We start from the raw sequence: 24,428 nt of genomic DNA, 5'->3' as shown, positions 1-24,428 counted from the left end.
TATTTTATGTATCGTGTAAATATAACGAATTTCAATGTAAAATAAAAAGTCTTTATCATAATTTAAAAAATTCTTTGTTATTTAATACTGTAAACAAATAATCATCAAATGTGAACATATAATTTGGTAAATTAGTAGAAAGCACGTGAAATAAACAACTTATGTTTTTATCAAATTATTGTTTTCTTACTTACACCATCTCATTAGAAAACAACAAAGTATGTACCTAGATGTTTCTGACTAATATGTAACAAATAATATTTTTAGTACTATAACGGAATTAATACGAAGTTTGGCTTATTAATAAATTCAACTTTTTTAAAAACAACATTAATAGTAAATGATAACAATAGTAAGAATGAAAGAGATATAACTTTCTAGGATCATGTAAGTCTTTAAAGGTATTAGAAAAATCCTTAAAATTCTAAGTACTGATTTAACGTACCATATTGTAGGAACAGTCCTTACTGATAACATTAAATAAATAAAGATAATTTTGATTTGTGCTTGCAGCATATAAACACTGCTTTGACACTGTGTTATTTTTAATAGTAACCAACATTCATTTGGAAATAATATCTTTGATAGTATGATTGAGTGTGCGTTCCAAATGACTTCCACTCCAGTATACTTGTCCACACTGTTCACATATGTAAAAAACTGGTAAATTTCTTAATACATTTATCGGTACTTTATCAATTTGTATCCTTGCTTGATATTTTGTTGCACATGTATTAATATTTACAGAATCTACACTTAATTTCCATGTGCGATCCTCCAATTCCATTGCGTTGTTTACATAATAATTATCTCGTGAATTACTATCGTTTGTTATTGGTAACTCTAATGAATTTTCATGCACTGAATCTAGTGAACTTGAAGGTATGCGATAATTATTTTCACGCGTTAATTTGACAAAGCTAAAAAATTATAAGGGTTCGTTACCATTTGTACACTTAACGACTGTAAGAAGAAATCATTTATAACGAACCTTTGCACAAGTTTGTCCATTAATGTTTTGGGAATTTTTGCAAATTCGTCATTGTTACAAATTTGGCACCGACTAAAAATGTCTTTTTGTGTAACATAAATTCCAAAATACTTCAACACTTCTCGTAACTGTTCCTCGCAACTATCAGCTATTACCATATAATATCTTTCAGGTGGTAGATATTTTGAAAACTGTAAAATACAATTAAACTAATTAATCACTGATTATATACAAATTCAGTCAAGTCTGTAAAAATATACTTACTTTTAGATCATTCTTGTTACGAGTTAGAAGTACTCTGTTTTCGTCCACTGCTAATTTTAATGATCGTTCACCGTTTTGATCAAAAGCAACGTGAACACAATCACACCCACACATTCTTAACTTACTCGTTAATCCGCCTAACATGGAATCACAAACTACACGCCATTTATGTGCTGGTATAAGTTTCTTATTAATCATTGGCTGATTTTGTGGTGTTTCTGTATTATAGTCTTTTGTCATGTAACATGGTTCGTCGTTTAGATCAAGGATTGAATATTTTTGATGATGTAAATGCATTGGCTTCTTAGGGTAATCTTGTTTGTTTGGGTGATTCCCATACTGTCTGTTTGGGAAATACTGTTTATTTGGATGATTTTGTCTATTTGGATGATTTTGTTTATTCGGGTAATTTTGTCTGTGTGGGTAATCCTGTCTATTTGGATGAACCTGTCTGTTGGGATGATCCTGTCTGTTGGGATGATCCTGTCTGTTGGGATAATCCTGTCTGTTTAGGAACATAGGCTTTTGAAAGTTCCTAAATCTTTGCGATGGATTTTTAAATCTTTGTTGTTGATTATTATTTGGTACTTCATTTTCAATTGCATTTTGCTGCAATAAGATACATACAGATATGCAAGTAGTACTTAAATGATTTACCTATTTAGGTTAGAAGAACTTACATTCTGTGCAGGTTTTTTCGTGTTTCGTTTCGGTGAACGATGTGGAATATGTTGTAACTCCGTACAAATATCAGGAAACGGTATGTCTAAACGTTCGCATTGACGTGTTATGACTTCATATATTTCCAACAGGCAATATGCATCTAACGCTATGATAATAAATTATTATTAAATTTAATTTCTAGAAAACAAATAAAACTGCATACGTATGTAATTTTTACATTTAAATATAAAAAATAGCTATTTACCAGCATATATTATTTGACCTTCTCGTAATGGTCTTTGTTCCCAATTAGAAAATTGATCAGATTTATTCAATCTATTTCCCAGACAAAGTTCTACGAGTTTACTTAAACTTTGTTTGGTGAACTGATCATCACTTTCATGTGGGAATACAAATTTATAGTCATTTACCAATTTCTGCCATAAATGAACTATGTCTAAATATCCTGGCCCATACGTTTTTACTTTAGATAGAGCAGGTAGACTATCCCGCATAACTGTCATATCTTGCGCTATGCCAAAACCTGTATAATATATTTAAAAAGGTATACATAATCAATTACCTAATTTTCCATGAAATTCAATTACTAATTATAATACAAGAACAGCTTATTAGTTGAAGTTTACCTAATTTTAAAATATTTTTGTTTTCAAATAAAATTAAAGCAAGTTCTGACCACAAATCTTCTGAATCATTTCCCATTGTAGTTACATCTAAGATGTATACATTATTATCAGTAGCTATTTGTATTAAAGCTAATTCAGTCTGCTTCGTACCTGTCAATAAATAAAAATGGCTTGATTATTCTTTATTATATCATTGTAGAAATAAATTGTAATTAACTTGAGGTATTACCAAAACAAGGCTTCCATTCTGAATCAATACCAACAATATAGACACCGTTAAACCCAGTGTCAAGAAATTCTTCGAAACTTCGTGAATTATCTATTATTTTAATAGAATTTCTTGCCAATTTCAATTCATGACAATTTATAATATCCTCAGTGAGTTCATCACTGTTTATGTTAACTCGGCTACTGGAAGCTCCTTCATTTATTCCTTTATAATCAAATAGTATAGTTTTGTACAAGTGATATTGAAATGTAAAAATAGATTATTACCTTCCGATTCAATGTGTTCATCTTCATATGTAATTGCCCATGGCCATTGCTCTTTAGGTATATCAAATTTTTTTGCCCAATACAAACCTTCTTTTGCATCTTTTGCATTAATTAATAATCTTATCATGTGAAGCTGTAACTTTTCATCTCCTCCAATTGTCTCCTGTACCATTTCCCTCCAGCTTGCAGTACCTTTATTTAATAAAAGATCTCTTATTTATAATACTTGATTATTGTAAATTGTATAAAAAGTAAACGTACTTAAACTACAATCCACGTAACGTTTATGTATCAGGAACTGTAAAGCACCTTCGCATCGTTTTTTATTTAAATTGGGACAAAATTCAGGTGGAAGATTATACAACTTAACAAAACGCGCTATTAGTTTAGTCATTGGTTTGACTTGTGTTGTTGACATCTTCACATCTGGTATGTTATCTTTCCTGTAATAAGTTTAACATTATATCGCACTTAATATTTTTCTTTTCCTTAAATTATTTAAACTTACATAATTATCTCATCTAATGTAATGTGCATAGCATTATCAGGTCCAATTAAGTTATCCAGATAGGTGACCAGGGCCTTTTGCATTTCTGGACAATTGTCCAAAACTTCTTCCACTATTGTTAATTTATTTTGTAGCATAAGCGGTAGTAATAAAGATTCTGGATCTCCAAAATAGTCTTGCAACTGTAACATAACTACATACTGTGCTGCTTTTTTATATTTTTTTTCATGAACCAATTTCTGAAAGAATATACTTGCGTCAAAAAACAATGTAAAAGTTAAACACTAAAAGCTTTATTGTACAATAATACCTTTATTATACTAAGAAATTCCTCTTTATGTTCTACAAATTCATATGTAACTGCAACCATCTTAATGAATTCCATGTTGTTCTGTGAATTGACTAATTGAAATGCTGCTAATTTTAAATCTAACACTAAGAAATGTTTGTACTGGTCTTTTTTTGGTTCTAACCATTTTATATATTCTTCAATGACTGGAATGCATAAAAATGTATTAATATCATTAATATCATGATACTGTTAACAATGTTATATTTAACAAAACTTTAATTATACTTATATAGTAAACATTGAAACTTATTTATATCATTTAATTTATATTATATAAGTATCATAAAACATAAACCTGCAAATGCTAACGATGAATTTGTTTTCATATATTTAAAGTCTGAAGTATTTACTAATATTCGTATTGTGCTTAAATATGGATTTGGTGCACTTTCAAAATATTCTATTAATGTTTTGCTTACACTATCACATTTTTTCCCTGTAAAAAGATATGAAACATGAGTAATACATATATATAATTATAATCGTGATATTGTAATTGTAACAATACATAATCTGCTTACATAATTGCCATATATGATTTAATGAAGTAAGCCACTCTTTTGTGGTATCATCTATCATTGAAAAGAATTTTAAATCGTCTGTGAACGAATCATCAATTTTTTGAATTGTATTTGTCATTGTTTAAGGTGTTATATACCAACAATACACATATAACTGGTGGTATGCGTAGAAAAAGATCTTTTACGCAATATGTATAGACAGTTATACTTTGAAAACAATTGAATCGGTATAACTGAAGTTTTTGTTCAAACATCAACCTATTTTTCTTGTGGTCACAAACACTTTATATTACAAAGAACATTCGGTAAAATGATTCATTGAAAGGGAAAAGACCATTCGGCACTATCGATACTGATACATATACGTGCAAAATGATAACATTAAAATTCCCTATCTATTGGATTTTTTTTAAATGAAAAAATATGTGTGTTAAAAAATGTAATTGCTTTCTTTTGATTTTTATGATCGCTTTCTTTTAAAAGATGGAGGAAATGTAATTAAATCAAAAGTAATAGATTAAACGTGAGGTCTAAAAGTCAAGAAAATCATTAAGACGATTTCTATGTTAACCCAAAGATTTCTTATTTTGGAACGCGTGATTAATTTAGTTTGTTTACAGGCATTTGCTAATTTGTTATTTCGTGGAACTTCATGACACCACAAATACATATATTCGTTGATGATACAATGTAATGAGATGTAGTAAGAAGTTTCAGTTTCTCGAAAGCCAAGTAACTTAACTTTTTCCTTGATCATCTCTGATCATTTGAGATATGATGAAACAGAAGTTACCTAAAAATTGGATTGTATTAGCATCAAAAACGCATCCAGATAGAGTTTATTACTTTAATGTCAAAACAAACCAGTCTTCTTGGGAAAAACCAATGGAAGATCAACCTAAACAAGTACTTAAGTATTTTTTAATCACCAGCATTAATTGTTAATACAATCGTTAATAATATTCTATTAGTATTTTTAGTTAGCCATGTATGTAATGTACATTCTGATTTGTAAAAATTTGTATAGATCAATTTTAACAATTAACGGTGCATTAATACATCCTGTAATAAACAAATTAAATATTAAAATAGACAAATTTATGAATGATTTTTATTATTCAGGTTACAAAGAAGATTGAACCTGCTAAGAAACGTAAAAAGGTAACTCACGAAAGTGATGCTGAAATTAGACCTACTACACCTGAATACGATGCATCTGAAAAAGAGATTGGTGAACGAAAGAAACTCACTGCTAAGAGGTCTTTACGTCGTACCCAAGCAAAGGTCAATGAAGAAAAAGTCAATGAACCAAAAGATAACAAAGAAAAAGATACACCTCAGATGCAAATACTTCGTGAAAAAATATTAAAAAAGAAAGAAACTGGGAGTCCTAAATCTTCTAAAGATGATACAAAATCATTAGCTACAAAGTCTGACAGAAATAGCCCGGTACACGAGACTGAGATTGATTCAACTTCAAACACAGTTTATACACCTCAGATGAAAGCACTTTTAGAAAAAATGCAGGAAAGAGGTTCCAAAAGTGTTTCTAACACAAAGAAAGTAAAAGAAAATAAAGACAGTGATATTAAATCTAAGGAAGAAAAACCAGTTACTAAATTGCGGCAGTTAAAAAGCAAAGGTACATGTAGTTCATAAACTATATCAAAATTTTGCATATTAGAGAAATTATTTTGATCTTGAGTAATAAAGTAAAAAATTATTTTATGTTGCGGATACGGTAGGAAGGAAAGAAATAGGCAAAAAGGCAAAAGAAGAATGTGATTCAGTTGAAGCTACACCTACAAGGCAGAGTCTGAAGCCTATGAAAAAAAATTTGGGAAAGGAGCGCATGGAAAAATTAAAAAAAAACCTGGCAGCAACTATTACTGATGGTAAAAATTTGGGTAGTAGTTGTGTATCCATAATTTCTTCTGCAATACATAAACAGAGTAAGTATTGTAATATTCTTTCTCATATTATGACTCAAATATTATTTTATGATTTCATTTTTGGAATGATTATGTTAGGAAGATATACAAATATTTGTAAAAATGCGGAAGTTAGATTGACACGTTTAAAGGACAAACTTTCAAAGGACGCGACTTCCAGTAATAAGGAAGATCATCATTCTTCCAGTCCACAAAATAAGAAATGTATGGAACCTAAAGAAACGCTTGAGCCTGTATCGAGTGTAACAGTGGTAGATGAATTAGTAAGTCGATCGAACAGGGATGCTCTGTATGAAGAGATGGATTGGGAACCATTGGAAGATGAAAAAATTTCGCATGAAGTAATATTAATTAATCACTAAAATTAAATATGTTGATAGAATGCAAAATTTGGAGTCAACAATTGTTGTCTTTCTTAGGTCCAGGCTGTTAGAACGCAACTTTGTACAGAGAATAGTACAAATACATCATATAACATACCCAGTAATATGTTAAAATATCCATTACTTGTCGAGCAACAAGAAAAACGGCAAGTATACATTGTTGTCGATACAAATGTATTTTTGTCAAATATTGAGATTATTGATTTGGTACAAGAAACTACTTTAAAAACTTATGATCGATCGCTGATTGTAATACCGTGGACGGTTATACGCGTAAGTAATTGATTAAGATAGATACTACATATTTGATACAAACATTTCATTTATTTATAAACCTTTCACTGTAGGAGCTTGATTATATTAAAGATGACCATGGTAAAACAAAGCCAGCATTGCTTTGCTATAAAGCGAGAAAAGCTGTAAATTATATTAACAAGCTTTTTTCTTCTAAAAATCCACGTGTAATTGGTCAAACGCCGGAAGATGTTGTGAAAAATAAAGAAAAGTTTTCCGTTGATTGTCCAGATGATGAAATTCTACAGACCTGTTTGCAAATTCGTGACTTGGGAAAGTCAGTGGTAAGTTATTAATTATATGACACATATATACTTCAATCAATAAATACAATTGTTCTTTAACCTAGGTTTTACTATCGTACGATATTAATCTTTGTACTAAAGCGATGATTCATGATATTGTCACAATTGGACGTAATGACCCTCTTGAAAAAATTGACTACCTCAATGCCACTAATTATTTTAACGGGCCGTCTAAATCAGTCAATCAAGACAGAGAAAGATTGGGTTTAGGATCTACTTCGATTTTGAGTACTAAATTATTTATAGCGGATGAGATGATTGAGGATACAAAAAGTGTTATGAGAGACTTCTTAACAGTGGCAAGTACAAATATAATATGCGATAAGAAAGAAATAACGCGTAAGAATTAATAGAAAACATTTTGCAGATAGTTAGCAAAGAAATGCATACATTATACGGAGACTCTTGGGAAAAGTATGTTATCGTCAAACCTCCTTGGACAATAGTAACCGTTTTACAGTGTGCTATAAAACACTGGATAGCTGCTGTAAGCGAGTCATTTATAAGGAGAGCAGAAGCTGATTTAAAAGAATTGTTACAAATATTTAAAGATACATCTGGTAAGTTCATCAACTTTCATTGAATAACATAGTAATTAGAAAAAATGATTACTAATGCAAAAATATTCTTCTAGGAAAGAAAAGCTTAAAACAAGTTATTTTTATCTTAAATAAATGTAGCGATTTGGTTCAGATGGTTCACGTGGATAAATATCACGACTTGATGTCACGGGTGTCTAAGAAAGTCAATGTAATTAAAAAATTAACTAAATTTTTCTAATCATATTTTAAAATAATTTCTGTTCATAACTGTATTATTTTTTTTAAAGGAATTGTTGCAAAAATGTTATGATTATGAACTCCAGATAAACGATCAGAAGGTTCGCGATGAAATTGGGGTTGAAAATGATGTTAAAGAGCAAGAACGCAGGGCAGTTAAAGCTTTTCGGTATTTTGAAGCGGCGTATGTTTACGCCCGTGATATGTGGTAAGATATAAAATAAAATTTTCACATTAGACCTATTATTTGTATAAAAATTCTTTTATCGTGTAGCGGTTTGGCAGCTGAAGTTGTAGGAATGCCGTGTACCTTTCACTATAATACTCCAGACCCAGTTCCAGCTGTGGACTATGTAAAACAAATACAACCAGAATTAGCGGCAAACGTAAACCGACTATTATGCAATCTAAGCGCGTAAGTAATTGTACAATCATTTGTCAGACATTGTGTATCAACGTAAAATAACTAATTGTTTTAATTGCAGTGTAATAGAACAAGTTAAAACTTCTCGAATCGATTATCGGACATTAAATAACTTACACGAGACATTGGTATCGTTTCTTCCTGAAGCTATGCCGTCAAAGTTGAAGTTGAACGACGATTTGGCTCCTCTTGACGTCTATTGTTGCGTGAAACTAAAAGAAGAAGTATTAAAAACGGGCTTACGACAATTGCAAGAATTGAGCACGCATTTTTGTAGATTTGCAAGTTATAGATGTACATAAGTATACGCTTCCATTACGTTTTTTTTTTAAAGATTATATAGTTATATGTACAGCTTTCTGTTAAGTAAACCTCCGTACCAGGGACGTACGATGTAACATAACATTTTTTGAGCGTTGGATGATTATATATATTTTTTTCCTGAAAAAGGAAATAATATTTTAAGTGTTTTTATTAACAGGTCTGTATAATACAAGAAGTAACTTTTGTACAAGGTGAAAAATAAAAATGCACAGCCAGCATTGTGATCGGTACTAAATTACTCGTTCCTTGGTGATCTTTTTTTTTTTCCTTTCAAATATACACTTCAAGCGTTTCATTCGGTTAATTTAATTTCTGTAAAGTTTAGGAAATCCTCCTGAAGGTGGTTGTAACCAATTCTCCTTTGAATAAGAGACATGCTGCGTGTCAATCACATGAAACGTATAAGCGTGTCTCGACTTGTCACTTTTATTAGGATACGAGAAATGTACTACTTGTCCATGAATGAGAATACACGTTCCTTTACTGACTGGTACAGATTGAAAATTGCTAAGCTGATAACAGGGTGCAGGTCTGTCGTATGACAACAACTCTTTGGAATCTGGATTTTTGTTTCTTGTATAACGTCGGTGTACTCCACTTTGATGAGAGCCTGGAGCGATCCATAGACATCCATTTTCTTGGGTAGCATCCTCTAAGGCGATCCAGAAACCAACTAGTTTCACTGGATCTGTGTATAGATACGTTGCATCTTGATGCATCACCACTAAACAGGAAAGGTTCAGTTAGATTTTTGGAACAACTAATTCATATTTTATTTACCTTCAGACCCAGTACCCGGATTTTTGTAAATGTACATTGACTGACACACAGCTGGTTCCGCGTAATCTAGTTGGAAAGCTGCTTCTTTTACCCTTTCGTCGAACGTGTACTTCTTGAACGTAGGATGAAGCCAGTGAAGAGCATGACCTACCTAAAATGTTGTCATACAGAACAATCAATTTTCCTTCTGTCTTGGGAGAGAAGCTTTTGTCTTTCCATGTGAAGAACACGAAGAAATAAGACGATATACCGAGTCGCTTCTTGTTCTACGCTTGTTCAAGGAAGCCTAACTGTAAAGATTGAGTGGTACCTTGTTCAGAGATACTCGAGGGTGCACCTTTAGCGTTCCATCGTTCTCTAAAGCTTCAGCCTCGAAGAACAAATTGATTTTATTAGCGCTATCCAGAAAATACTGATCTTTACTCTGGAATAATTTATCAAATGAAAAATTCATACATTGTTATTGTCAGGTGATGGACGATGCTTCATCTAAATTGTTTCTTACTTGCTGCGAATCTACTGAATTGAAAATTTTTCTTTCATTTTCCGGAGGTAGGTTCTTCGTGAACTCTTCGCCGCAAAATTTCAACTCGTCGATCTCCTCCGGTTGAAAGAAGTCCTCCAAAACGACGAAGCCATTCTTCTCGAACTATTCGAAAAGAAAGAACATAAATTAGTAACTTATTTTCATAGTTATTTAAATAATAGTAGATCATTCGATAACGCTCTATTCTGAAAGAACACCCACGCGTGCTTTTCTATTTTTGACCGAACGATTCACGGTAATTCACCTGAATCATCCGCGACAGATCGGGATTCACGGCAGCAGTTTTTTAAAACAAAAAACACTTGATCGAATTTAACAAAAATAGTGGAAAAAAATACATTCGAGCAGGATTTCGTTTTGACTCGAGGGATGGGCAATTGGAAATTTAAGCTACAAAATAAATCTTTCTGGATTCAATTTGTATAGAATGAAAGAGGAATGAAATTCATTGAATAAATAAACTTTTTTAATTGAATTTTTGTTTAACAGTTGCATCGTTATCTTGCCTAATATTATATTAAAATTGACCCTTAGATGTCCATCCCTTTATCCACGAATGAATCATTGTCACGACCCTTATGAATGCAGAATTTCGATGAACCTTGAATCTCTGGTTCGATAAATTATCGAAAAGTTGCAAGAATTTTCGGGGCTCGAATAAAATTGGAAGCGAACCGAGGTTGTTGGAGTTTGTTCGAAAAGTTGAGCGCGAGGAAGTTTGAAATATCCATAACTAGCGGATTTCACAGATCCGTGAGTCTGACTTTCGCGCGGTCCGCTCGTTATGAAGTCGAAAGTAACGAGCAACAGAGTTCACCACCTGAATTGTTCTTTCGCGAGAGACCGTATCCGAAGAACTTTCTCTCCCTCGGACAATTCGCCTTGATAATGGACGTATTAATCGAGGTAGAAGAAGCCGGTAAATATCTCGGTTAAAAAAAGAAGGACGTAGAGAAATATCAAGGGGCCATAGATCAATTCAGCGTGGAATGCTTGCTGGTGATAAATTATCAAATCGGTAGCGGGTCTCTGCCTCTTAGTAAACATCGTTTGCCTAAAAATAAGACGCGTTCTAGTCTCTTCTTGTTGACTGATGACTTTCGCCTACATCCTCGACTTTAAATGATATTTATTTTTATCTTAGCCATGATCTTTATGAAACATCCAGCACGCATGTATCATTGTTCTTATTAGGTCGATTTCTGTACTTTCAAATAATTATATTTTCTCCCTGATTATATTGCACAAGTTAATAATTGCTGGGAAATTTAAGACAGCGTAAACAGATTATTGATTACACTGCGAATTCAGGATAATGTAAACAGTCGGAAATTGAGGATAGCGTAAATTTATTATAATAATTCAGCGTGACCGTATAAATTAGATAAAACTAGAGGAAGCGAGGCGTTTGAATCTAAGTATTTTTAATTAACCAGACGTGTATGTGGAGCAGAGAATAGCCGTATTAATCCGTAGAAAGCGTGCTTTGTTTTAATTGCTCCTCTATGTTGCGGTCAGATCACAGATCTGTTTAATTTATCAAAATATCTGCCATCGTGATCTACCATAAAAATGAATATTATCTCGTTAATTGAATAAAACTTTCATTTTTCTAACCCGAGTGCAAATCCTGATACATAGTATATTTTTGTTTCATTCAAAATTAAAAACAAAAACAGCTTACATCAATTTGCGTTTCCTGGTGTCGTCTACTGGGGTGGTGATCAATTTTGGATCCCCCTCCCCCAGTGTTACCGATTAAATTAATTTTTATTTTCCTTTGCTAAAAGCATCGAGGATCGCGTGGGTGGGTCAGGAACGAGATTCTGTCATCCAAGTATACGAAGATAATGTGCGTTGGCCTCCCTTGGCCGTTTAATCGTCACCTTAACCGTAATCTAAAAATGGAACCTCCGACTTGACGGCACGGTCGAAAGATGGTCCGTGAGGCGACCACGTGTAAACACTTCGAAATGCCTCAATTTTATAATTAAATACTCCTATCAAATTATACTTCCACGATCATGTACGTTAGATTTAAATTGCTGTAATTAAACATTAATTACACGAAATTTCAAATTTGTTATCGTGTTGATTGAAAATAGAGAACAGCAGTGTGCTGGAAATAAAGCTGAAGATAGCGATAATACAATTAACTGGGTCGACAACAATTCCGTTAATAAACGAATCGACACCGATACGATCGCTCGAAATTATATTATTGGGACAAATAATCAATCAGTCAGTAATACTTTGCTCGAGCGAAGGAGCAAATAAAACAGCGATAATGTCCTCGTTAAATTGTCATGTCAAATGATGGACAACATGGTCGTAAAAAAAAAAAAAGAGGAACGAAAACTACGATAAACAAATGAATAGATAATAAATGAAACTGTACTATCGAAAATTTGACGTACATACAAAAATTCGTCTCAAAATAACTTTCTATCAATATCTCTAGCTCCGACGAATCTATAGAAAAAAAGTAGCTCGATAAATTTTTCTATAATTTTTCATTCTTTCTGTTGTAAATATATATTTATAAAAATTAGAGGGGGTTTATAGCCTATTAAGGGAAAATAGCTGGATAAAATGGTGTTCGAAATGGAACGCTATTAGCATTAAAAGAGAGAGGAGCGGCGAGTAATTAAGTGTTGGCCAGTTTGGCTTCTACATCGAGTGGTTCGGGATGTGGTCCACCGGCAGGAGGATGCTGACCCCATCGAGGCGAGAGGTCGAGCTCGATTATGTCAGTCTTGTTCGATGACGACACCGGCCGTTGGTCCCTCGTCTCTGATTTCGTTGTCTCGTCTTGCCTCGCCGCATCGTGTATCGTTGCTCGCGATTCGTTTTTAGCGAGACCGTATATAGAGTCCGGATCGGTCATCGGATCGTTTAATCGGCACCACGTGTTCGCGACCTTTGTACACGCGAGATTAGGATCGTTTCTTTTCAACGTTTGTCTTTCGCCAGCTAATCGCTTGTAAACAAGCCAACGTTCCAACTTTCAAAATCACTCGTTCCTTTCCTTCCTGCTCTAATTTTTATAATATAATTGACATTCAGAATGAAAATTTTGCTCCGAGTTATTAACGGATGAAAAGATACTGTATCGTTCGTAAATCTTGTAAAGAGAATATAAAATCTCAGAAAGAAAATATAATAAAAATTCCATTTGGTAAGAGAGACATTTAAGTTCAACGCACATCTCGGCAATTATTTAAAAAACTCCGTATAGAAAGAGAGAAAAAGATAAGATTTGTTTGAAAGACAACTGTCAACGAGTTAACTGCCGCGTTCCACGTGGTCGTGGTCGCGCAAACAAGTTTTCGCGGGCTTTGACTTTTGCTCGAGATAAGGTAACGAGGTCAACTATAAACGGTTGTAGCTCACTCACCTGTGATCGGATGTCCTTCATTTTATGTCCGTTACAGCCAGTCTTGGACTGGTCGGTTGTATAGTATACTGAACACGGGCGAGCGAGCCTCGAACACGTCCGTCACCGACTGCGCCTACGAAATGACTAGGTGAGCCGCAGGCGTGTGTGCTCAATCGGGTCGAGTCGTGGGGAGTCGAGTCGAGTCGTCTCGAGTCGTGTTACGTCGGAACGGGTCGAGTCGGGTCGGGTCGAGTCGGAGTCGTGACACGTGAACCCCGCGATCGAGGAAATTTCAAACTGCACTTTCCGACCGGTTGAGTCATCTTTAGTCACTCGATCTGTGAAAACAAATCACGAAATCGTTAAAATTGGATCGTTTTATCGACAAACTGCTTTGCTATAAAGTTCAAACGAGCTGGAATTACTTTCAATGGTGGATTCTATTCCGTTGAATTTAATAATATTGATTAATTAATTATATCTGTGCAATTCAATGTAAACTCTTCGTATATGAAATATTTTGTATTCTACAAATTAAATTGAAACAGGTTGAAGTTTTAATTTGAGGTCTGATCGTTTAAACGATTAACAAACTTTTCAAACCAAATTTATCTTTCCATTATTCCTGAAATGATTTGTGCATTTCGTTTTAATTGAGATAGTTGCGTACAATTGCTCATCCCAGCTTTTTCGTAACTTATGATTCGCGTTTATATTTAAATTCTGATTCAAACTAGTGAAACGGTCCACTGTCAAATTGCAGTCTGACATTTTTAAGATGCCTCTGTACAATTTCACGTATCATCATCTCAGTTAATATCGTTTTAAATTCTCAATTTTTATGAAATATTTTCCCCACACGCATTCATTAACTCCTACGTGTTATTCAATTTGAAACGTTCTAATTTGTTTTAATTTGCATACATTTAATATCCTTATTACTTTTATATTATTATCGTATTATTATTTCATTATCACCATTTTAAACGATATTTATCTTTTTACTAATTGATCGTCCCATTTAAGTTTCATACGGGTTTTAATTAAATTCCATCTTATTATTTACAATTTTAAAATTCAATAAAGTCAAAGTAAAATATTTCATGCACGTAACTTTTTGGCATTAACGAGTTAACTAAAATTATCGCATTTTTCCTTCCGTTCTTATTCTTTCATGTAAATGAAAAGACTATGGGCGTTAGTCCCTCGAGTTCGAGGTCTCTCAATGGCCACCAGAGAGATAGACAGATAAAGTCGCGAACAGTCGAGCTGGAAAGTTCGTTTCTCCTGACTCGTTAATATGTTAATATTACGAGGAAAAATCTTATTTTATCGGCCAACTCGACCGAGGGATTTTGTTGTCACAGAAAGAAGCGTAAACGGTTATTGCAAGAAGATAAAAACACCCGGTGAAGAGAGCGTTGCTTTTTCAACCCTTTCTTTTGTCCACTGTCAGAAATTCCAAACAGGTAATTATCTTTTTCTCTTAACGCTCGTATTAAAGATTTGATCTACGAGCCTGTACTTTGCTAAGAACGAATCATTCTTCAAGGCTCTTGCGTGTGGGTTCGTAATCGTCATCGGTTTGCAATTCGAGCATTGAGAATTTCAAAAACAGAGAGTTAATCATTGGAACAGCATCTTCTGGTATATGTTTCCAGTGATCAGTTCCGAAAATACATCCAATTTATTGGCATTCCGTTGCATTCTCTTCAAAAATATGCATTAAAACATCGAGTATAGCGAGCAAGGAACGAAAAGTTTAATCTTTCACTGTATTGTTTCGGTATGTTGTTATTCTACATTATTAATGTAACATTAACGGTGCTCAAAGCTTGTAATTGAATTAAATTCGTGGTGTCGGTTGCCGGTGCCGACCACAGCTCAATATACCGTGTAAACAATTTAATCAATCTCTATCCTTGCATAAATATACAAATTGCATGAAAATTCATATTACCAAAGCAAAACAGTATCCATCAATGCGGCGTATTAACTGAAAAGAGAGAAACGATCAATTTTCATCGTGTTTTCTCTTCAGCCCTTATTACAACTCCATCGAAATAACAAAATTCTTCGAAAGTCTGATCATTTCTTAAGACGGGCTTATAAAAGTGGGCCTAAATAGATCATCGAGGGTTAACCCAGGCCTTCGTTTCGGAGACCAGGTAGATCACGCTCGTTGCGACAGCAAACGAGGAAGGCCGCACAGAATAAACGGAAATAAAGTCTGTGAGAATGGTGACGGGTGCCATTTGACTGTTGGCCAAACCGTGTTGGGTCGACTTAGTTTCTTTTTAGACCGTAAGCCTTAGCTGGTGCAGCATTATTGCGCCATTAATGCCGGGTCGCAAAACGAAATGCAACCCCTTTAGGGGTTGCGAGGCCCGATAATCCGGCTAACCTGAGTCGAGTTTGTTGGTGGACTGCCAGGTGTACTCTTTTCGGCCTAAACTCACTCTATATACGAGTTGTTAGCGAGATTCTAGACTATGATACTTAAGGCTCCCAATTATTGCTTTCCATCTCTTACTGTACCAAGTTACGAGCCGACGAAAAGAGGTGATACAAATGAGACGAGCAGGGAAGGTGTGGGAGTTGAACTAATTATTCAAATTAGCCTGTCGGCTGGTAACACGATTTCTGGATTATATTTATTCACCGAGAAGCATGGGAAGAGCGGGGTGTTTGCCGGGTGATCTTCATTAGGTAGCGGGTACTCCGGTGACAAAATCGAGCGGACACGTGGAAAATTTTCAAATCGTCCCGGAAAATCAGATTTTCCTCGGCGTTTGAGCGAGCTATTTATATGACAGGAGGGTTTTTTATTTGAAGAGGTTTCACGCGCGATTTTGTTTAACCCGATTTACGATTTCTAGCGATGCGGTAAACGGAACGAAGAGAAGAGGCGAGGGAACGGTGGTGGAATTTAACGAACTGCGACCGGAAACGGTGTCTGTTTGTACGGCAAACGAGGGATCGTCAAGCGGATGAATTCGAATGGCAACGAAACGGACATCGAGCATGCATCGTGCCTGGAAAAATTCATTGGGCTGCCTTTCTTTTTTTTTTTTTTTTTTTTTTCATATATTTTCTATCAGTAATTTCGCACCTTTCAAAGATAATCTCTGTTAGGTATGAATAGGAAAGAAGTGAAATCGCGAGAGCTATAACGAAGCAAAGTGTAAACTATAACAAAGAAATTAGTGCGATAAGTAGTAAAGTTAGAGAGAGGGATAAGTTTTGTTCAACGTATCTAGATTGCAAATATTTTCCTTAAGAGACTTTTGCCGAGAGTTTCGACGGGAAATGATTATCAACTTTCAAGCAAAGGATAGGAAGGAAAGAAGAAGCATAACGCAATGAGAGGCAGTTGTTCTGTCGCGTTTACGAGCATCTACTTTGAAAAGTTTCCAGTCTCGGAATGAATAAAACAATCAGGTAAGCACGCCGGAGCAGAGAATGATTAATCAACGACAATCGCGAACGTCTTCGGGAAGAATTTTCTGGGTTAAACGTGAAAGATTGAGACAAGTGAAACGAATGAAACGAGCCATTTAAGTTAACGCCTTTAATGGAATAGTAGAAACAGCCATTTCTTATACGGGATACAATAATACACATAGATCATGGATCATTAGGAATATTAAAAGTTAATTTTTTAATTTAATATCGAGTTGGATGAGCACGCGTATAAAGAATGTTCTTTCCAATCGATATCTACTCTCTGATTTCGTTATCTTCCGATTCGAAAGAAGAAATGCTTATCTTTCAATCTCTTTTAAACCGGAACAAATAGAATCTTTGCCTTGGGAATAGCTTGTTGCCATTATTTCCATACGAACGATAGAAATATTTACGGAAGTATCGAGAATATATTCCGTGTTTGGACTGATAGTTTCCTTGAATATCTACGATACGTGACTTTGTTTGCAAGGATTTTTGATAAGATATTGCAAACACTCATAGAAGAATTTCTAAAAAGATGTGTTCTTTGTTTCGTTAATCAGAAGAGTCAAAATTAATATTTCCAAATTAGAAGTAATCAGAATTGTAATTCATTTTCAATATAAAGAAAAAAAAAAACACAATTATCTTTACCTACGTGTCATCAGTAACCATGGTTGGTCGTTTATCTAAAGAAACGATGATTTTCGATCAGCGTACACCACGCGTTGTCTTTTGACCCCAGATTAAATTAACGGTAGTCAGTTGGATTGACCTCTGGGTCATTGGTACGATAGGAAGCAGCACGTGTAACGCATTTTACGCTCTTACTCTTACTCCTCTTATTTCTTCGTCTATTTTTTTTCTTTTTTTTTTTATTCCTTCGTTGGTTCACACGATATAGAAGCTCCATCGTAATCGCGTTCATTGGATCCTTCGAAATTACGACATCGATTTGGAATTTCCTACACGCTGGATGAATCTGAAATTTCTGCTTTACGATGGAACTCGATGGAAACTCGTTACACCAGCTGAAATAACATAATTTCACTTGTCCCACGGTATGGATCGATTTCGATTAAAGTTAGCCGATTCATTTTTCTTTGCTTCGATATTTATGATAATCGAAGCTAGAGTCAAATATTCTGGCATTATGTTTTAGACGAAGAAAAGATTAAATACGTATCAGTTTTGGGAATAATCCAGTTTGAAGATTTTTTTCTGTAGTCCGAAAATTAGCTGGTAATCGGTAGGATCGGTTCAAAAGGACGTTACGATAGCGTTCTGAATCATAGTTCTCGATGAGATTGAAATGTTGGGACGTGGTGTGGATAGAGAAGAACCTCGTGGTAGGGACCTGGAACCAGCTGTTCTAATCTCTTTCGACTGGGCATATCGCGAGTTAAACCGCGGTAGTAGTACGCTCGACGTCAGCGTGGACGTTCGACGTTTCCTCTCGAGTCAGTATTCTTCTTCTTTTCCTTGAAATTCACACGGTGCAAATCAGTTTTCGAGTGATTTCTTAGCATGGACTTGATACCTTTGGGAAACGAGAAGGGATACTTGTGCGCGGTGAATTAATCGCGTTGAATCGTTTTGGTAAGAAATAATAATTGTTAATTATTATTATAATTTGAAATGAAGAAAATTAAAGTCATCAAATTCAGGTCGCTAAGAAATAAAAAGCATGAAAATCCTGGACCGATGTAACATTCGCTAAGCTTAGAGAGACGCCGCCGCGCCGGGTTATTTTTCTGACCCCAAATCGACAAGCTCGGCACGGAATACCGCACACGAGGCCCGATTAAAAAGTGTTCTCTCGATAAGACTCGTGGAAAAGTTCGTGTTCCTTAACCTCCTTGTTGCATTTCTATTAAGTGCGTCGGCTCGACGGAGTCTGGTTCAGAACAGAGCGGGAAAAACGCTGATTCAATTTACTTTTCATTCGACGCGAGACCAAAAACAATTTTGAAATTCCTTCGACGTCCACCGTTTTCGCGTTCAATCAGCCCGCAATTTATTCCTTTTTATTCAGCCGATTACTATTCCGGTATTGTAGAAAAATAAAGGAGACGGGGAATGAAAAAAAAAATATATATATACGGCAATGTGATGAACATAATTTAGCGAGGATTTGTAGACGTTCAGGAGAGGAGGGTTCGCGAGAGAGGAGCTTCCTTTTTAATTGGTAGATACTGCGTGGAAAATTGGGATCTAGTGTTATTAGTAGAGCTAGAGGATTTATTAATTAGGCTCTTATTTAAGAATTTATAGCCGCTTTATATCTTCCCGTGAACGAGTTCTACACTCCCCTTGCATGGAATATTCTCTTTAAGGGTGGTATTTTTCCAGACGCTTTAAAAAAAAAAAATAATATTCATAGGGTTTGAAAGTAACGTTATTTAAATACTTTATCCGAAGTTTGTTTACTCTTCACTTTTTTTCCAATAACTCGATTACGTAAAATTTGAGAGTTTGGTCACCGGTGACCCCCACGGTGGCCGAACGTGTTAATCGCTCGGTGTAAGCGCATCTCGCTAATTGTTTATATCGGAATGGTAGCCCGATATAATTTCATCGCGTCGCGACGTATTTTATACGTGGGCGAGTGTATAAATAGTATGTCGTGCCGATAACCCGTCGTCTCTTTCCCTTTCTCTCCATCTCATTCTTTCTTCGATGATCGAACAACTCTTGTCCGCGTTCTGATCGCACTCTGCTCACCCTACTACTACTCTCATCGTTATTCTTACTATTTGATCAACAAAACCGATCTATTAGCCGGTTCTGCTATTAAAAGAACTTTCAATTCTTCCTTTTCCATCGTGAATTCGAATGATCCTTCATCGACAAACGATGACCACGTCATTAAAGCAATTAGAACGATCGATCGTCTAACGTTGTAGAGGGAATGCTGTTAATGGCATTATTACGGTAACAGGGTGGCAATGATGTAAGGCGGCGTAGAGCAATCTGTCGGTGTAGAAACTGCACGCTTCTCAGCGTGAAATCAGTTGGCGTGCAACTAGCTCGCCTCCTTCCACGCGAGTTCCACCTGCATATATACGCGTACAGAAAGCTTGACATACCCGACGACACAGAGGCTGGCACGATTAAATGATGACGATTCCCTTGCAAACAGCAACGGCCCTCCGGCACGCTAAACACCCGACGAAACTCGACGCTTCCGATTTCAAAAGGGAAATTCAGAACCGTCAGCTACGTAATATTGTTCCCTGTTTTCAACTCGAACCGTGATAAATTGATCAGCGACACGATTCTACGTAAGTTTCTCTTTCATAAGTTTCTTTCTTATTTAGGAGACAGGAATAAAATTATTTTCATGATAATTTTCAGAATTTCATCGACGAAGTAATGGCAATTATAGCGCGTCTGACCATACGCAGACTTTTCCACTGCGCCCCTTAACGTATTAATTTAGAAGCGGGAATCAAAACAGAGGGTTCGTAAAAATTGTTTGCCTGTTGAAGAATTTAGATCTGATTCTAGTGGTACAAAGCAAAATTGAATCACGCCACTGTTCCTCAATTAAAAATACCATGGTTTCGAATCTGGATGATGTGGAACGCGACGATTCGATATCTAAACTCATGCAGACTTATTAATACGAATCTCTTTTTATCGACTACGTGACGCTTCCTCCTCGTCGCTGGCGGATCGCTCGTAAACACGAGCTTGTTATTCAAGGAATATCCCCGTCAGATAGAACGGCAGGTTTCCCTTTACCAAGATGTTGATTTTTCTATCGAACGACAGCCTTCTTATCCTTACGAATATTACTCGAAAGGATTTCATTAGAAACTGTTGATTTAATCGACTCGCTGCTAGTTGATGAGAAGCGAAAAATGGGGAAAGGGTTGGAAAATTATCAATTTTACCATCTTTGATTGGTAATCATAGACGTGTCGTAACAACGGGAAACGGGTACCGTTCTGCTCGGTTGACTGGTAAACAGAATCATTATGTCATCTACAACTGACCGACACGATAAAACGACGACAATGTTACCCAGAGCTCTGTTTGTCGCTCACGTGTCGACCTTTCTCCCTTCGTGTGTAAATTATTTTCGTTCCTGTTTAACCGGCAAGATTTTCTACATCATCAAATACTTCGATCGTATATTTCGTGAATTAAAAAATTCTTCGCTCGGACGAGATAGCGATTTAGGGTAGAGAACGATTTAACGATCGAAGGGGGTCAACGGTGCTTGCAGACGAAACGACTCGTTTCCCCATCCCATTTTCCTACGATCTATCTATGCTGTACCACATTGGCTGCGATAACCAGCGAATTATCATTGTTAACCAGCTATTAGCGGCTCGGTGTCGTTGCATTAGCGTATCGTCTAGCCTGCATTTATTTGAACACCGTGTCGGCTCGCAGTTTAATTGCCGGAATTAATAAAGGATCGCGAGCCAACGATCGTCCTCGGTTTACGCAACAATTAAATGATGCTCGAGTAATCATTAAAATTTGCAGAGAAAGAAAAAGTATCCTAATACATCGTTATCTTTATCTCGCACGATTACTTCCGAACCATAGCGTTAACGATCAACCATAGAAAAATAAAAATAAGAGAAAGAATATATATATATATATAAAGAAAAAAGTTTTTCTTTCTAATCAAGCACGGACAAATAGAGTTAACAAGGACAGGGTGGAAGGAAATTCTGCAGCCGCAATATCGTAACGTTATTAAGAGTGATCATCGACGTTGCAGAACTTTTCCGCAGACGCGAGGCAACTTTTCCGCGGACAATGGGAACAATGAGGAACAATTTCGCGACGGTCTTTGTGCTTCTCCTCCTGATGCTCTCAACGAGTCAATCTCTTCCTCACGGCTACGAAAATTCCTCCAAGAGAAACAGTTTGGCCGACGATTTAACCTCGGATGATCGAACGGCCTTGTATCCGATTTACAACTGCCTCTTCGTCGATCCGGATCTACCGATCTGTGACGTGGAATTGTGAGTTGTCCGAATTGAATTTCTAAGATCTATAGAATTTCAATTGAGAAAATTTCTTCGTTTTTTAGGATGTTGAATTCGGACGAGAAGACGACAGAACGGACGAATGATCAATATTTCGACAAAGATCTTGTGACACGCTCGAGGAGAAACGCCGACGTTTCAGCGACGGCACGCGTCGTAGTTTACGCGATAGAGGGTTGTGTGCCAGCTAGGTAAGATATATTTCTCTTTTCTATTCTCCAATAATTAAGGGATCGTCGTCCGACAGGTTACCCTTTTCGTTACCCTCCTGCAACGGAATTTCCTTGAACAACATCGTCGATGTGAGGAGACTACGACCGTTTGTTGTGAAGGGTATGACACAACCTCCCTATGTGTTTCCAAAATTCAACTATTCCAAATGGATACGAATGATGGCGCGATTACACAGTCGCGTTTCGTCGAAGAAACAAGACGTGAGTGGTTCAGTTTTGTCAAATAATTAAGACACTGTTCATTCATTAGATATTCAATGTTTCGTTCCAGGAAGAAGAAAGTAGCATTCCTAAAGAGATATCCGCTGAAAATTCTTTGGAGGATCGTAGAGAAGAGCTGAGGATTATGCCGAAAGGGTCAGCGCCGACCCACGGTACCAGAAAATCGGAAGTGGACGAGTCAAGAGAGTCTTCCGCTTCATCAAGCGTCGAAAATATTAATAACGATTCACAAATTACGTTAACGACGAAGTCTGAGAATTTTTCAAGCAAGAAAAATATCAAAAAAATCGAGAAGATGAATAAACGAAGGGGAGATGCTTGGAAAGGAAGCAAGGATCAAAATGAAGGTGTAGTGAGGAGTTTCCAAAGGAGACGAAGAGAGATAAGGTTGTCTGGCAATGGTTTGATGCAGGGAATTCCTGACGAATCTAAGGCACAAGGAATTGCTGGTAAATCAATTGCACAGCGATTTCAGAGCAACGGAGAAACGGACCAATTAAATATTTCTAATGAACAGAGGAAGCATTCGATTTCGACGACAGAAATCCCAGGCCTCGATACGGAAAATCGTGGGACAAAATCGAGATTCGATGATCCTAGTTTCAAAATTGATATGGCCAGCAGAAAATCATCGTGGAGAAGAGGAATGATGAAAGACGCAGCTTTGGGAAAGAAACATAAAATTTACTCGGAATTGTCAGCCTCCGCGAGTCAATAAAAGAATCGAAACGTTTCTTAAAATAAGATCGGCGAGGAAGGTGAATCGCAATTTGAAACCTCCGTATAGACTCGAAGAATCCTGGAATCGCGAAATGTTTCATTTTATAATGAAAATACAGGGATTTTCGGAAAAACCACCGAAACGCGAGCGATTAACAAATTCAGAGGGAAAATTTCGCGATTCCAACGAAAAACTCTCACGACGAAGCTAATATAACTTTTAAATTAGTTGCTCGAACGAAACGTCAACGCGATTACGTTCGTAAAATTTCACAGATAAAAGCTCGCGAATAACAATGTACTCTGTGTGGGTGTGCGTATGAGAATGCGTGTATGTGCGTGTATGTATTTAATCCTGTCGCAGCAAAGTTTGTACACAGAGGCGTTCGAAAAATGGCCAACCATTTGCTAAAAGTGCAAACGTATTTCATGGCACACGATCATTTCTATCATCATTTATACAATGTGTCTGCACCATATGCATACCATTTCATTATTCCTTAAACCATTGAAAAAAAAAAGAAGAAAAAAAATAGTTCACGCTAGATTACACAAAATTTGTGAAAAATTATTTCGACGGTAGTTTCATTTTTTTGAATGGTACCACAGCGAAAGGGTTAATTAACGAGATTAAAAGTAGGAGTAATTAGTAGCAAGCGTGTTTTTGATCCTGATTCCCATTAACATATATGTATCTTCGTTTATCTCAGGAGACGAAAAACGCAAATATATAAAACGACGATTTATCACGGAATTGATAAGCTTTATTTAAATAAAGAACGCCAATTACACATGTGATACATAAGCTAAGATGTTAAGTAAGGTATAGACAATTATATGCGATTATCTACTGACAGGAATAGAGTAGCTTTAAGTTATCGAGTCTCGAGAATAATTATACTTTGACATCATAATTTTTATTTACTACTGTATGTAATAAACGTAAATAAACGACTTTAATAACCTAAATAATGAGCACCTGTTGAACATGAATGTACAAAGTAAAAAAATGTAGAACATAATTAACGATGAATTACCATCGATAATCTTACATCTACGATAATCCAATATAGAAAATTTCAACCTAGTTCAGTCGGATAAAGAAACGCTGAAGATTGAATTAGACTTCAAGTACCCTAAGTATCTAAGATTGAGTCCTATTATCCTAGGTAGCTTAATTGGAAAA

At 35.7% G+C, this 24,428-nt stretch overlaps 4 protein-coding genes across 10 annotated transcripts; 2 read left to right on the top strand and 2 right to left on the bottom strand.

Annotated features, from left to right (window-relative positions):
• Positions 1-58: 58 nt before the first annotated feature.
• On the bottom strand, positions 59-4,807 carry Nbr (exonuclease mut-7 homolog). 2 transcript variants are annotated; one of them, XM_034329095.2, is made up of 13 exons: positions 4,442-4,807; positions 4,216-4,356; positions 3,879-4,063; positions 3,569-3,807; positions 3,322-3,503; positions 3,061-3,252; positions 2,795-2,998; positions 2,566-2,715; positions 2,184-2,462; positions 1,936-2,084; positions 1,256-1,864; positions 992-1,182; positions 59-920 (listed from the first exon to the last, which is right to left on the bottom strand). In XM_034329095.2, exons 1-13 carry the CDS (start codon positions 4,557-4,559, stop codon positions 563-565), a joined length of 2,997 nt encoding a protein of 998 aa, XP_034184986.2. In that variant the 5' UTR covers positions 4,560-4,807; the 3' UTR covers positions 59-562. The 2 variants fall into 2 exon arrangements, with proteins under 2 accessions (XP_034184986.2, XP_034184996.2); XM_034329105.2 differs by having other exon boundaries at positions 4,340-4,356; positions 4,442-4,561.
• A 156-nt stretch (positions 4,808-4,963) lies between these two features.
• Swt1 (Swt1 RNA endoribonuclease) lies at positions 4,964-9,177 on the top strand. The gene is made up of 12 exons (XM_034329117.2): positions 4,964-5,347; positions 5,564-6,083; positions 6,187-6,393; positions 6,472-6,734; positions 6,813-7,049; positions 7,124-7,354; positions 7,420-7,674; positions 7,743-7,935; positions 8,010-8,125; positions 8,205-8,362; positions 8,429-8,569; positions 8,640-9,177. The coding sequence occupies exons 1-12, from the start codon at positions 5,216-5,218 to the stop codon at positions 8,878-8,880; spliced, it is 2,694 nt and encodes an 897-aa protein (XP_034185008.2). The 5' UTR covers positions 4,964-5,215; the 3' UTR covers positions 8,881-9,177.
• On the bottom strand, positions 9,033-13,909 carry Phyhd1 (Phytanoyl-CoA dioxygenase domain containing 1). The gene is made up of 5 exons (XM_034329220.2): positions 13,627-13,909; positions 10,188-10,331; positions 9,993-10,106; positions 9,683-9,833; positions 9,033-9,626 (listed from the first exon to the last, which is right to left on the bottom strand). The coding sequence occupies exons 1-5, from the start codon at positions 13,645-13,647 to the stop codon at positions 9,208-9,210; spliced, it is 849 nt and encodes a 282-aa protein (XP_034185111.2). The 5' UTR covers positions 13,648-13,909; the 3' UTR covers positions 9,033-9,207.
• A 984-nt stretch (positions 13,910-14,893) lies between these two features.
• On the top strand, positions 14,894-23,750 carry LOC117606571 (uncharacterized). Of its 6 annotated transcripts, XM_034329205.2 has the most exons (6): positions 19,875-20,339; positions 20,413-20,518; positions 21,797-22,043; positions 22,112-22,258; positions 22,315-22,501; positions 22,551-23,750. In XM_034329205.2, the coding sequence occupies exons 3-6, from the start codon at positions 21,835-21,837 to the stop codon at positions 23,238-23,240; spliced, it is 1,233 nt and encodes a 410-aa protein (XP_034185096.2). In that variant the 5' UTR covers positions 19,875-20,339; positions 20,413-20,518; positions 21,797-21,834; the 3' UTR covers positions 23,241-23,750. The 6 variants fall into 6 exon arrangements, with proteins under 6 accessions (XP_034185055.2, XP_034185047.2, XP_034185077.2 ...); XM_034329164.2 differs by lacking the exons at positions 19,875-20,339; positions 20,413-20,518 and adding an exon at positions 14,894-15,077 and having other exon boundaries at positions 22,572-23,750; XM_034329156.2 differs by lacking the exons at positions 19,875-20,339; positions 20,413-20,518 and adding an exon at positions 14,894-15,077.
• The last annotated feature ends 678 nt before the right edge of the window (positions 23,751-24,428 follow it).

This window comes from Osmia lignaria, chromosome 9 (genome assembly GCF_051020975.1).
Source record: "Osmia lignaria lignaria isolate PbOS001 chromosome 9, iyOsmLign1, whole genome shotgun sequence".
NCBI lineage: Eukaryota > Metazoa > Arthropoda > Insecta > Hymenoptera > Megachilidae > Osmia > Osmia lignaria.
The sequence above is the reverse complement of the archived record's forward strand: the minus strand, read 5'-3'. Positions and strand labels throughout refer to the sequence as shown.